Source organism: Coregonus lavaretus (assembly GCF_964263955.1).
Source record: "Coregonus lavaretus genome assembly, contig: HAP1_SCAFFOLD_411, whole genome shotgun sequence".
Taxonomy (NCBI): Eukaryota; Metazoa; Chordata; class Actinopteri; order Salmoniformes; family Salmonidae; genus Coregonus; species Coregonus lavaretus.
The window spans coordinates 100,098-111,966 of NW_028166665.1; the positions used below are offsets into that span (position 1 = coordinate 100,098).

The following is an 11,869-nucleotide window of genomic DNA, read 5'->3' on the forward strand; positions in this document are numbered from 1 at the left end:
TTATTTTGATTATCCATGGAACCCCTGGCCCAGGCAATTCTTCAATCGAAGGAAATAACACCAATTTCCCTCAAATCTACTGGTCACATCATCTCATTATACGCAGACGATATTGTACTATATCTAGACAATGTATCTCTATTGCTCCCAAACGCATTGAGTGTGGTCCTCTGTAGCTCAATAGGTAGAGCATGGCGCTTGTAACGCCAGGGTAGTGGGTTCAATCCCCGGGACCACCCATACGTAAAAATGTATGCATACATGACTGTAAGTCGCTTTGGATAAAAGCGTCTGATAAATGGCATATTTAAATGGCATATTTAAGATCATAGATACATTCAGCTTAATCTCAAGTTATAAAATTAATCTAACCAAATCAGCCCTACTGCCTCTCAAGATCCCGAATGGGGACTCCATCTCTACTTACAGTTATAGATCTGTCAGTCTCATTGAAAACAAGTCTAAGAAGCGGTAGATCTGTTCTATATGCTCTATTTCTATGCTTCCCATTCTTAAGTTTTGTTTTTGCGTCTTTTACTTTCAGTTTTGTACACCAGCTTCAAACAGCTGAAAACACATGATTTTGGGTTATGCAAAAGACATTTCGCAGCGGTTTAGATGGTACAATGATTCTCTACACTATACTTGCTTGTTTTGTCACAAACTGAAATTAGGCTTACTATTTCAATTTTAGCAACCAGGAAATGGCGGAGCGATTTCTGCATAGTGCATCAAAATGATCAGTACTTAGTTATGTACCTCTTGTAATGTTTTTTTTTTTGTTGTTGAGTTTTTTTGAGTGGCAGCCCAGAGGTACAATGTGTGAAATAATGAATATAAAATATCTCAACAGAATATGAACTGATGTGAACTTAAATATTGTACCTGTAACCCCCCCACAACACATAAAAAGTCACTGGTTCGAATCCCTGGCTGGTTCGAAGTCTAACTGGAAAACACAATGGCTAAGGTGTTGTTGCGTTGACAGTCTCTGGCCCTGATTTGAAGTCCCCGTCGGGGCCGCTGTCCACCAAATTCGGTGCAGTACGCGGTCTCCTTTTGATTCTATTTACATAGAACTTAATGCCTGACCAGTTTCTGCTTTTGAGCGCCACAGGTTCCGACTGGAGGCATTTGAGGCAGTCCCTCTTTCCAGGAACTCGGCCACTCTTTATGAACTGCTGCTACCTCATCAACGGTCCACTTTAATCTCACAGCGTTTCTTTGGGTCGGCTGGACGCCTGTGTGACGGGTCGGCTGGGCGCCTGTGTGACGGGTCGGCTGGGTCGCCTGTGTGACGGGTCGGCTGGGTCGCCTGTGTGACGGGTCGGCTGGGTCGCCTGTGTGACGGGTCGGCTGGGTCGCCTGCGTGACGGGTCGGCTGGGCGCCTGCGTGACGGGTCGGCTGGGCGCCTGCGTGACGGGTCGGCTGGGCCGCCTGTGTGACAGGTCGGCTGGGTACCTGTTGAGAAAAGTTGCTTAAAAGATCGCAAAAACGGCAGCATCAAAGGATGGAAAATAATTTCACGATGCAAATCACACAGCTTATTACTACTGTAAAATTGTAATATTTCCCTTTTGGGCTCAACAGGACAATTGTGCAACTGAAACAACTAGAGAAAGGGAGAGAAAGAGAGAATGAATAGGCTAAATAAACATGACCATTTCCTGGCAAATTCCCTGTATAAAAAAGCCAATATTATTAGGGCTGGCTGGCAAACCATCCACTTGGAGAGCTAGCCTGGCCTACTAGGTGTGGCGTTTGACTTACATTTCATTTTTGGTTCACTGAGAGTGGACAGCGCTCCAGCCATAACAACCTCATTCCACTTGAAACCTTTGAATTTGCCTGCAAACTCTGCGACCTTGTATCGTCCTGACTTTAGTGCACAGGATTCCACAGCGCTGCCAATGTTCATTAAGTTGTATCCCATTTGAACAGCCAGCGTCGGGCGGTCGTACGTTTTGTTCTCCTCGTTGTAGCCAGCAACAGCTCTCACTGCCGTGATGACGTGAGGTAAATTACTAGGTATGACCAAGTCCTCAAAGCACATCAGAGGTGTACACTTCCTGGCCGTGATGAGTAGTCTTGCCATCTCTCTCATTCTTTGTGGAATGAATTTAATTATTCTGTCATCTGGCTGTAGTTTGTTGTACATCTCTTCTCCCATGAGGAGGATATATTTGTCATTTCTTACCACAAATGAAACTTCGCCAGAGTTCATACCACAAACTATCTTCCAAAGACCTGTGCTGATGTAATCGGGTTGAGGACACAACTTAAACACCATTGCTGACTGAATCCTCATCTTTTGTCCAGGTTTTGGTTCGTCAGCTTTGGGATTCAGAGGGCAATATCTGACATGCTTCCACAGTGTCTTTCGATTGTACAGACCTTGACAGTGCATGCAGTGGGTGTAATCTGGAGTGGACCCCGGCACTTTGGGCCGGGAACAGGCGACCATCTCTCCACTCCCACGTCTTGCTACAGCAACATTATCCGCCCGCTGACATTTTCTCTTAGCTGGATTATGAGCCCCAGAGTCTGTTTGGATGTTCATGTCTTTGTTGCTGTCTGAAGGGCTGATCTCAGTCCTTGGGTTGTTTTCATCACATAAGTTAGACAAATCAGAAGGCTCATTAACCACACCACTAGAATGGCATGTTCTCTTTGCTGGTTTCCGTGCCTCAGAATCTTCTTTAGTGCAAGAGCTACTGTCTAAAGAGTTGCCGTCTGTATCCAAAATGTTTTTGTCGGTCCAGTTAGAGAAATTAGATGCTTCATTTGATTCCACGTTACTAGAATCCTAAAAGGGGAAACAAAAAGGATAGATTAATGTAATATGAAAACTCAAAGACAGCAGAGATCCCATTTTGGAACTTTGATATGGTCGTAGAGTGTATCATATTAAACAATGTACAGTGCATTCGGAAAGTATTCAGACCCCTTGACTTTTTCCACACAAAAAAAAGTTACACAATCTACACATATTGACAAAGCAAAAACAGGTTTTTAGAAATGTTTGCAAATGTATTAAAAATAAACAGAAACCTTATTTACATAAGTATTCAGACTCAATTGTCAGCGCAAAAACCAAGCCATGAGGACGAAGGAATTGTACGTAGTGCTCTGAGACTGTGTTGTGTCGAGGCAGAGCTCTGAGGAAGGGTAGCAAAACATTTCTGCAACCTTGAAGGTCCAAGAACACAGTGGCCTCCATCATTCTTAAATGGAAGAAGTTTGGAACCACCAAGACTCTTCCTAGAGCTGGCCGCCCGGCCAAACTGAGCAATCGGGGGAGAATGGCCTTGGTCAGGGAGGTGACCAAGAACCCGATGGTCACTGACAGAGCTCCAAAGTTCCTCTTTGGAGATGGGAGAACCTTCCAGAAGGACAACCATCTCTGCAGCACTCCACCAATCAGGCCTTTATGGTACAGTGGCCAGACGGAAGCCACTCCTCAGTAAAAGGCACATGACAGCCCGCTTGGAGTTTGCCAAAAGGCACCTAAACACTCTCAGACCATGAGAAACAAGATTCTCTGGTCTGATGAAACCAAGATTGAACTCTTTGGCCTGAATGCCAAGCTTCACGTCTAGAGGAAACCTGGCACCATCCCTACGGTGAAGCATGGTGTTGGCAGCATCATGCTATGGGGATGTTTTTCAGCGGCAGTGACTGGGAGACTTGTCAGGATTGAGGGAAAGATGAAAGGAGCAAAGTACAGAGAGATCCTTGATTAAAACCTGCTCCAGAGCACTCAGGACCTCAGACTGGGGCGAAGGTTCACCTTCCAACAGGACAACGACCCCAAGCACACAACCAAGACAACGCAGGAGTGGCTTCGGGACAAGTCTGAATGTCCTTGAGTGGCCCAGCCAGAGCCCGGAATTGAACATCTCTGGAGAGACCTGAAAATAGCTGTGCAGCGACGCTCCCCATCCAACCTGACAGAGCTTGAGAGGATCTGCAGAGAAGAATGGGAGAAACTCCCCAAATTCAGGTGTGCCAAGCTTGTAGCGTGATACCCAAGAACTCAAGGCTGTAATCGCTGCCAAAGGTGCTTCAACAAAGTACTGCGTAAAGTAATTAAAACTCGTTTTTCAACCACTCCACAAATTTCTTGTTAACAAACTATAGTTTTGGCAATTCAGTTAGGACATCTACTTTGTGCATGACACAAGTACTTTTTCCAACAATTGTTTACAGACAGATTATTTCACTTATAATTCACTGTATCACAATTCCAGTGGGTCAGAAGTTTAAATACACTAAGTTGACTGTGCCTTTAAACAGCTTGGAAAATTCCAGAAAATGATGTCATGGCTTTAGAAGCTTCTGATGGGCTAATTGACATCATTTGAGTCAATTGGAGGTGTACCTGTGGATGTATTTTCTAGGCCTACCTTCACACTCAGTGCCTCTTTACTTGACATCATGGGAAAATCAAAAGAAATCAGCCAAGACCTCAGAAAAAAAATTGTAGACCTCTACAAGACTGGTTCATCCTTGGGAGCAATTTCCAAACATATGAAGGTACCACGTTCATCTGTACAAACAATAGTACGCAAGTATAAACACCATGGGACCACGCTGCCATCATACCGCTCAGGAAGGAGACGCGTTCTGTCTCCTAGAGATGAACGTACTTTGGTGCGAAAAGTGCAAATCAATCCCAGAACAACAGCAAAGGACCTTGTGAAGATGCTGGAGGAAACAGGTACAAAAGTATCTATATCCACAGTAAAACAAGTCCTATATCGACATAACCTGAAAGGCCGCACAGCAAGGAAGAAGCCACTGCTCCAAAACCGCCATAAAAAAGCCAGACTACGGTTTGCAACTGCACATGGGGACAAAGATCGTACTTTTTGGAGAAATGTCCTCTGGTCTGATGAAACAAAAATAGAACTGTTTGGCCATAATGACCATCGTTATGTTTGGAGGAAAAAGGGGGATGCTTGCAAGCGAAGAACACCATCCCAACCGTGAACCACGAGGGTGGCAGCATCATACTGTGGGGGTGCTTTGCTGAAGGAGGGACTGGTACACTTCACAAAATAGATGGCATAGATGGCATCATGAGGAAGGAAACTTATGTGGATATATTGAAGCAACATCTCAAGACATCAGTCAGGAAGTGAAAGCTTGGTCGCAAATGGGTCTTCCAAATGGACAATGACCCCAAGCATACTTCCAAAGTTATGGCAAAATGGCTTAAGGACAACAAAGTCAAGGTATTGGAGTGGCCATCACAAAGCCCTGACCTCAATCCTATAGAAAATGTGTGGGCAGAACTGAAAAAGCGTGTGCGAGCAAGGAGGCCTACAAACCTGACTCAATTACACCAGCTCTGTTAGGAGGAATGGGCCAAAATTCACCCAACTTATTGTGGGAAGCTTGTGGAAGGCTACCCGAAACGTTTGACCCAAGTTAAACAATTTAAAGGCAATGCTACCAAATACTAATTGAGTGTATGTAAACTTCTGACACACTGGGAATGTGATGAAAGAAATAAAAGCTGAAACAAATCATTCTCTACTATTATTCTGACATTTAAAATAAAGTGGTGATCCTAACTGACCTAAGACAGGGAATTTTTACAAGGATTAAATGTCAGGAATTGTGAAAAACTGAGTTTAAATGTATTTGGCTAAGGTGTATGTAAACTTCCGACTTCAACTGTCTGTAAAATGTGTTAGTTTATTTTTTTTATAAATTTGCACAAATTTCTAAAAACCTGTTTTTGCTTTGTCATTATGGGGTATTGTGTGTAGATTGATGAGGGAAAAAAACAAATTTAATCAATTTCAGAATAAGGCTGTAACTTAACAAAAGATTGAAAGAGTCAATGGGTCTGTATGTGGACACCTGCTCGTCAAACATCTAATTCCAAAATCATGGGCATTAAAATGAAGTGTGTCCCCCCTTTGCTCTATAACAGCCTCCACTCTTATAGGAAGGCTTTCCACCAGATGTTGGAACATTGCTGCGGGGACTTGCTTCCATTCAGCCACAAGAGCATTAGTGAGGTAGGGCACTGATGTTGGGTGATTAGGCCTGGCTCGCGGTCAGTGTTCCAATTCATCCCAAAGGTGTTCGATGGGGTTGAGGTCAGGGCACTGTGCAGGCCAGTCAAATTCTTCCACACCGATCTCAACAAACCATTTCTGTATGGACCTCGCTTTGTACACATGGGCATTGTCATGTTGAAACAGGAAAGGGCCTTCCCCAAACTGTTGCCACAAAGTTGGAAGCACAGAATCATCTAGAATGTCATTGTATGCTGTAGGGTTAAGATTTCCCTTCACTGGAACTAAGGGGCCTAGCCAGAACCATGAAAAACAGCCCCAGACCATTGTTCCTCCTCCACCAAACTTTACAGTTGGCACTATGCATTGGGGCAGGTAGCGTTCTCCTGGCATCCGCCAAATCCAGATTTGTCCGTCGGACTGCCAGATGGTGAAGCGTAATTCATCACTCCAGAGAACGCATTTCCACTGCTCTAGAGTCCAATGGTGGCGAGCTTTACACCACTCCAGCCGACACTTGGCATTGCGCATGGTGATGGTAGGCTTGTGTGCGGCTGCTCGGCCATGGAAACCCATTTCATGAAGCTCCCGATGAACAGTTCTTGTGCTGACGTTGCTTCCAGAGGCAGTTTGGAACTCTGTAGTGAGTGTTGCAACCGAGGTCAGATGATTTTTACGCGCTTCATCACTTGGCGGTCCTGTTCTGTGAGCTTGTGTGGTCTACCACTACGCGGCTGAGCCATTGTTGCTCCTAGACGTTTCCACTTCACAAAAACAGCACTTACAGTTGACCAGGGCAGACATTTTACAAACTGACTTGTTGGAAAGGTGGCATCCTATGATTCAGTAAGGCCATTCTACTGCCAATTTTGTCTATGGAGATTGCATGGCTGTGTGCTCGATTTTATACACCTGTCAGCAACGAGTGTGGCTGAAATAGCCGAAGCCACTAATTTAAAGGGGTGTCCACATACTTTTGTATATATAGTGTATGTCAAACAAAAACCAATGATTGCAAGGTTAAACAAACCATACAACTGTGCACAATGACAACATTTAACTATTTACAATATACAAAAACATATTTACTTTAAGAATAGTGCAGATGCAAAGTTTGGTAACAGAATGACAGTTTGTGCCGTCATTCAGTTACCAAACTTTGCATCTGCAAAAGTAGTCCTTGTGCATAGAGTTGTATGGTTTGTTTAACTTTGCAATCATTGGTTTTTGTTTGACACACATTTTGAAGTGGAAAAAATCTGTCTCAGCGTTACCGTGGAATTGCCCTCAACCCGAGCATAGTAATTTCCAAATTAAACCACGTTCATAATCATTCTTAAGGTCTATATGTTAGAGTTCAGGCTTTATTTGAAACATTTAAGTAGGAAATGGTATGAATTTGGACCATTATAGAGTAGGACGCCAAGTCTCAAAAAAGGCTTTTCAGTCAATCAAATTTCTTTAGAAAGGGCTCAAATAGATTGTTTTTGCACTCACAGCTGTTCCCCAGTGTTAGTTATCAAGATGAGATGTTAAGAAACAGACCAAATTGAAGTGCCTTGAGGTTCGTTTGTATGTTCTACAGTCTTGTAAAGACGGGGGGGGGGGGGTCCTTTTTTTAGCATTATGATATCCGTAACATCCATAACGGTTGTTAGTTTCAGAAGCTTGTGCGTTCGCCACATTTACTGTGCTTGGATGTACTCTAAGACTTTTCCTGAGGCTGTTGACATCTTGAAAAGGATGTGTTCTAGCAAAAAATCTCTTTTCAAAATACTTTTAGCTAATAATGTTCAGTGTCCCCAGAAAGCATGTCCATTTCATGTAACATCCATAATGCTTCCTATTTGCTTTATTTCTCCAACATGTCAGTATTTAGACGTCTGCTTTCTTTTGGGTGGAGGGGTTACAATAGACATCAAAACCATTTCTATTTCCTTGGTCCATTCTGTGAGTGTGAGACATTAAGGTTGTGATTTTGCTTGGAAATGTGATGTCCATAATGCTGGAATCGCCCATATACTTTATATTTTAAAATGTACTTTAAAAATGTATATATTCATGTTTATATTTTTCAGTATTCATTTTCTGTAAGGAAATTGCTTTCAAAATCTCATGTCACTTGGCTGTTTCGCTACAAATAAATGCTGCCTTTTTGTGGTGAGCGCTGTTGAACATGTTTAATAATAAATGTAATATAATCTTACTTGTTCTGAAGAAGTGGTGGGACTCTGATGAACTTTACTGTTTTCACTCTGAGCTGCAGAACCGTCTGGATTTACTGCAGAGAGGAGCTGAGAGTCACTGGTTGGTTCTGATACTCTGCTGTCAGATTCCAGCTGCTTTTCCTCCTGATTCGTCCAGAGTTCCTCTTGTTTTGTGGGCTCTGGGTCCTCCTGCCCCAGACCGGGGCTTCTCTCCTGCTGCTCAGGGGGAACCTTCTCTTTACAGACAGGGAGAGAGGGCTGCTGGGAGTCAGGAGAGAAGGAAGGGGGAATGGATCTCTCCATCCCATCAACACGTTCTTCTATGTTTTCCATCTGGGCTTCAGAGAGGGGCTGAGAGTCCCTGGTTGGTTCTGACACTCTGTAGTCCTCTCCACCAGGTTCTGTTTTGATCTGTTCAGTTGTGTTGGTGGGTAGAGAGTCCCTATCTCTGTTCTCCAAGATTTGGTCAAGATGTGAGGGCAGAGGTGGGTCCTGTTCATAGTCAATTTTAACACAGGCAGGAATCAAGAAGAGGTATTTGGTATCAGGCTCCAGCCCTTGAAGCTGCTCTTCCTCCTGACTGGTCCAGAGTTCCTCCTGTTCCTCTTTAATCTGTGTGGGCTCTGGGTCCTCCTGCCCCAGACTGGGGCTCCTCTCCTGCTCACAGTGCTGCTGTTCAGAAGGGGGAACATCCTCTTCAGAGACAGGGAGAGAGAGCTGCTGGGAGTCTGGGAAAGGAAAACAAATCAATCAAATTAGAGTGCATTTGTCACGTGCACCGGATACAGCAGGTGTAAACAGCACCGTGAAACGCTTGATTGCAAGCTCTTCCTCAACAATGCGGTTCAGAGGAGCTATAGGAGGAAGTGCTCATTGTAATGGCTGGAATGGAACAGAGACAAACGTGTGGTTTCCATATGTTTGATACCGTTCCATTTATTCCATTCCAGCCATTACAATGAGCCCATCCTCCTATAGATCCTCCCACCAGCCTCCTCTGATGCAGTTATACTAGTCATATAAAGTAATATACAATAATAAAAAATGGGGGGGGGGATAGGTTGAAGATACTGTATCCCTGGAAACAGGATGTTTCTGGTTTCTAACACCCCACTGATGGTGGTGCACACACACGCGACAGAACCATCTTGAGCTTCTTGTTCCCTCTGGCTAGTGACCGGTGTGCTCTTCAGGCCTGGGTTCAAATACTATCTGAAATAATTTCCATAATGAGAGTTATACAGATAAGACTGAGTGGAGCGATTCCAAAACTGTGTAGGCTAGAATAGAGCTACTGTCTTGTCAAAAAAACGTTTTTAGCTTTTAAAGATTTATAAAGTCCTATAGACACTCAAAGCAGAGTTGACTTACATTTAACCCTAACCATTCCAATATATTTCATAGAATAAAAAACACCAAAATAAAAAAAACTATATTGATGGCAGTGGTGATTTTGCTAGGTTACATGTTAGGGTCTCCCGGGTGTGGACAAATATACTGCAGTCTAACTGTGGTGTGTGTGTGTGTGTGTGTGTGTGTGTGTGTGTGTGTGTGTGTGTGTGTGTGTGTGTGTGAATAACAACTAAATGAGTATCATTATTTGATCAATCATTTTGTTTCCCACAGCAACTGATTGATTCATTTTAAGTTGTTGTTATATTATTACAAACCTGCTCGATGTAACTTGATTTCCGGGTGGAACACCAAACCCAACAGCCTCTGTAGACGTTTGTTCTCCTCCTTCGAACGGGAGATTTCTTCCTGGTACTCGACTAGCTTTTTTTGAAAGACAGCCGATATCTCCACAGCAGCCGCTGTTAATCGCTCAGTAAGAAACGCATTCAACTCTATCTGTAATTTGGCCATTTTAGGGTCTGTATAGCCACATGTCCACTACGTAAATAAACTAACGCTCTAGCCATTCACTTCCTGCTTATTTCTTCTTCTTCGGGATTTGGTTGGCGGATTGCATCCAACTTTAAGGTGCATACACCGCCACCTACTGTACTGGTGTGTGAGGCCATTCACGGCCTACCTACATCATATTTATTTGACACAATAATACACAATTGGGACTAAGAAAAATTGCGACACCACCCATTAGCCCTCTCTAAAAAAAAAAAAAAACACCACCCATTCCACTATTTAACCCTATCTAGTCCTACTCCAGACCAATGGTCTGAGAGGACATAACCTTACCACTCAACACCCCCTGAAGCTGTTCTGCAGTAAATCCTCGCAATCCCAAGTACTTCTCTGCCGCTGCCACCACAACCTCTATTTTCTGTGACTTTCGATCCATTTCAGCAGTACAATTGACAACCATGGCTATAAATGCTAAAAAGCCCACTTTACTGAAGCACATACAGTTGAAGTCTGAAGTTTACATACACCTTAGCCAAATACATTTAAACTCTGTTTTTCACAATTCCTGACATTTAATCCTAGTAAAAATTCCCTGTTTTAGGTCAGTTAGGATCACCACTTTCTTTTAAGAATGTGAAATGTCAGAATAATATTAGAGATAATTATTTATTTCAGCTTTTATTTATTTCATCACATTCCCAGTGGGTCAGAAGTTTACATACCCTCAATAAGTATTTGGTAGCCTTGCCTTTAAATTGTTTAACTTGGGTCAAACATTTTGGGTAGTCTTCCACAAGCTTCCCACAATAAGTTGGGTGAATTTTGGCCCATTCCTCATGACAGAGCTGGTGTAACTGAGTCAGGTTTGTAGGCCTCCTTGCTCGCACACGCTTTTTCAGTCCTTCCCACAAATGTTCTATAGGATTGAGGTCAGGGCTTTGTGATGGCCACTCCAATACCTTGACTTTGTTGTCCTTAAGCCATTTTGCCACAACTTTGGAAGTATGCTTGGGGTCATTGTCCATTTGGAAGTCACATTTGCGACCAATCTTTCACTTCCTGACTGATGTCTTAAGATGTTGCTTCAATATATCCACATAATTTTCCTTCCTCATGATGCCATCTATTTTGTGAAGTGTACCAGTCCCTCCTGCAGCAAAGCACCCCCACAGCATGATGCTGCCACCCCTGGGCTTCATGGTTGGGATGGTGTTCTTCGGCTTGCAAGCATCCCCCTTTTTCCTCCAAACATAACGATGGTCATTATGGCCAAACAGTTCTATTTTTGTTTCATCAGACCAGAGGACATTTCTCCAAAAAGTATGAAAACTGTCCCAATGTGCAGTTGCAAACCGTAGTCTGGCTTTTTTATGGCGGTTTTGGAGCAGTGGCTTCTTCCTTGCTGAGCGGCCTTTCAGGTTATGTCAATATAGGACTCATTTTACTGTGGATATAGATACTTTTGTACCTGTTTCCTCCAGCATCTTCACAAGGTCCTTTGCTGTTGTTCTGGGATTGATTAGCACTTTTCACACCAAAGTACGTTCATCTCTAGGAGACAGAACGCGTCTCCTTCCTGAGCGGTATGACGGCTGCGTGGTCCCATGGTGTTCACGCTGTACTATTGTTTGTACAGATGAACGTGGTACCTTCAGGCGTTTGGAAATTGCTCCCAAGGATGAACCAGACTTGTGGAGGTCTACAATATTTTTTCTGAGGTCTTGGCTAATTTCTTTTGATTTTCCCATGATGTCAAGCAAAGA

At 43.4% G+C, this 11,869-nt stretch overlaps 1 protein-coding gene across 1 annotated transcript; it reads right to left on the bottom strand.

Annotated features, from left to right (window-relative positions):
- Window positions 1-797: 797 nt before the first annotated feature.
- On the bottom strand, window positions 798-10,187 carry LOC311114432 (uncharacterized protein). The gene is made up of 4 exons (XM_084189682.1): window positions 9,911-10,187; window positions 8,241-8,968; window positions 1,772-2,807; window positions 798-1,462 (listed from the first exon to the last, which is right to left on the bottom strand). Exons 1-4 carry the CDS (start codon window positions 10,104-10,106, stop codon window positions 1,212-1,214), a joined length of 2,211 nt encoding a protein of 736 aa, XP_084045808.1. The 5' UTR covers window positions 10,107-10,187; the 3' UTR covers window positions 798-1,211.
- Between the last annotated feature and the right edge of the window lie 1,682 nt (window positions 10,188-11,869).

What these genes read in the sequence shown, in the direction of transcription:
- LOC311114432 (XM_084189682.1), bottom strand. Translation starts at nt 10,106, where the DNA reads ATGGCCAAATTACAGATAGAGTTGAATGCGTTTCTTACTGAGCGATTA. An exon ending in AATCAAGTTACATCGAGCAG is followed by an intron (nt 8,969 to 9,910) that starts GTTTGTAATAAT and finishes TTCCTTTCCCAG; the next exon opens with ACTCCCAGCAGCTCTCTCTC. An exon ending in CAGTGAACCAAAAATGAAAT is followed by an intron (nt 1,463 to 1,771) that starts GTAAGTCAAACG and finishes TTTTCTCAACAG; the next exon opens with GTACCCAGCCGACCTGTCAC.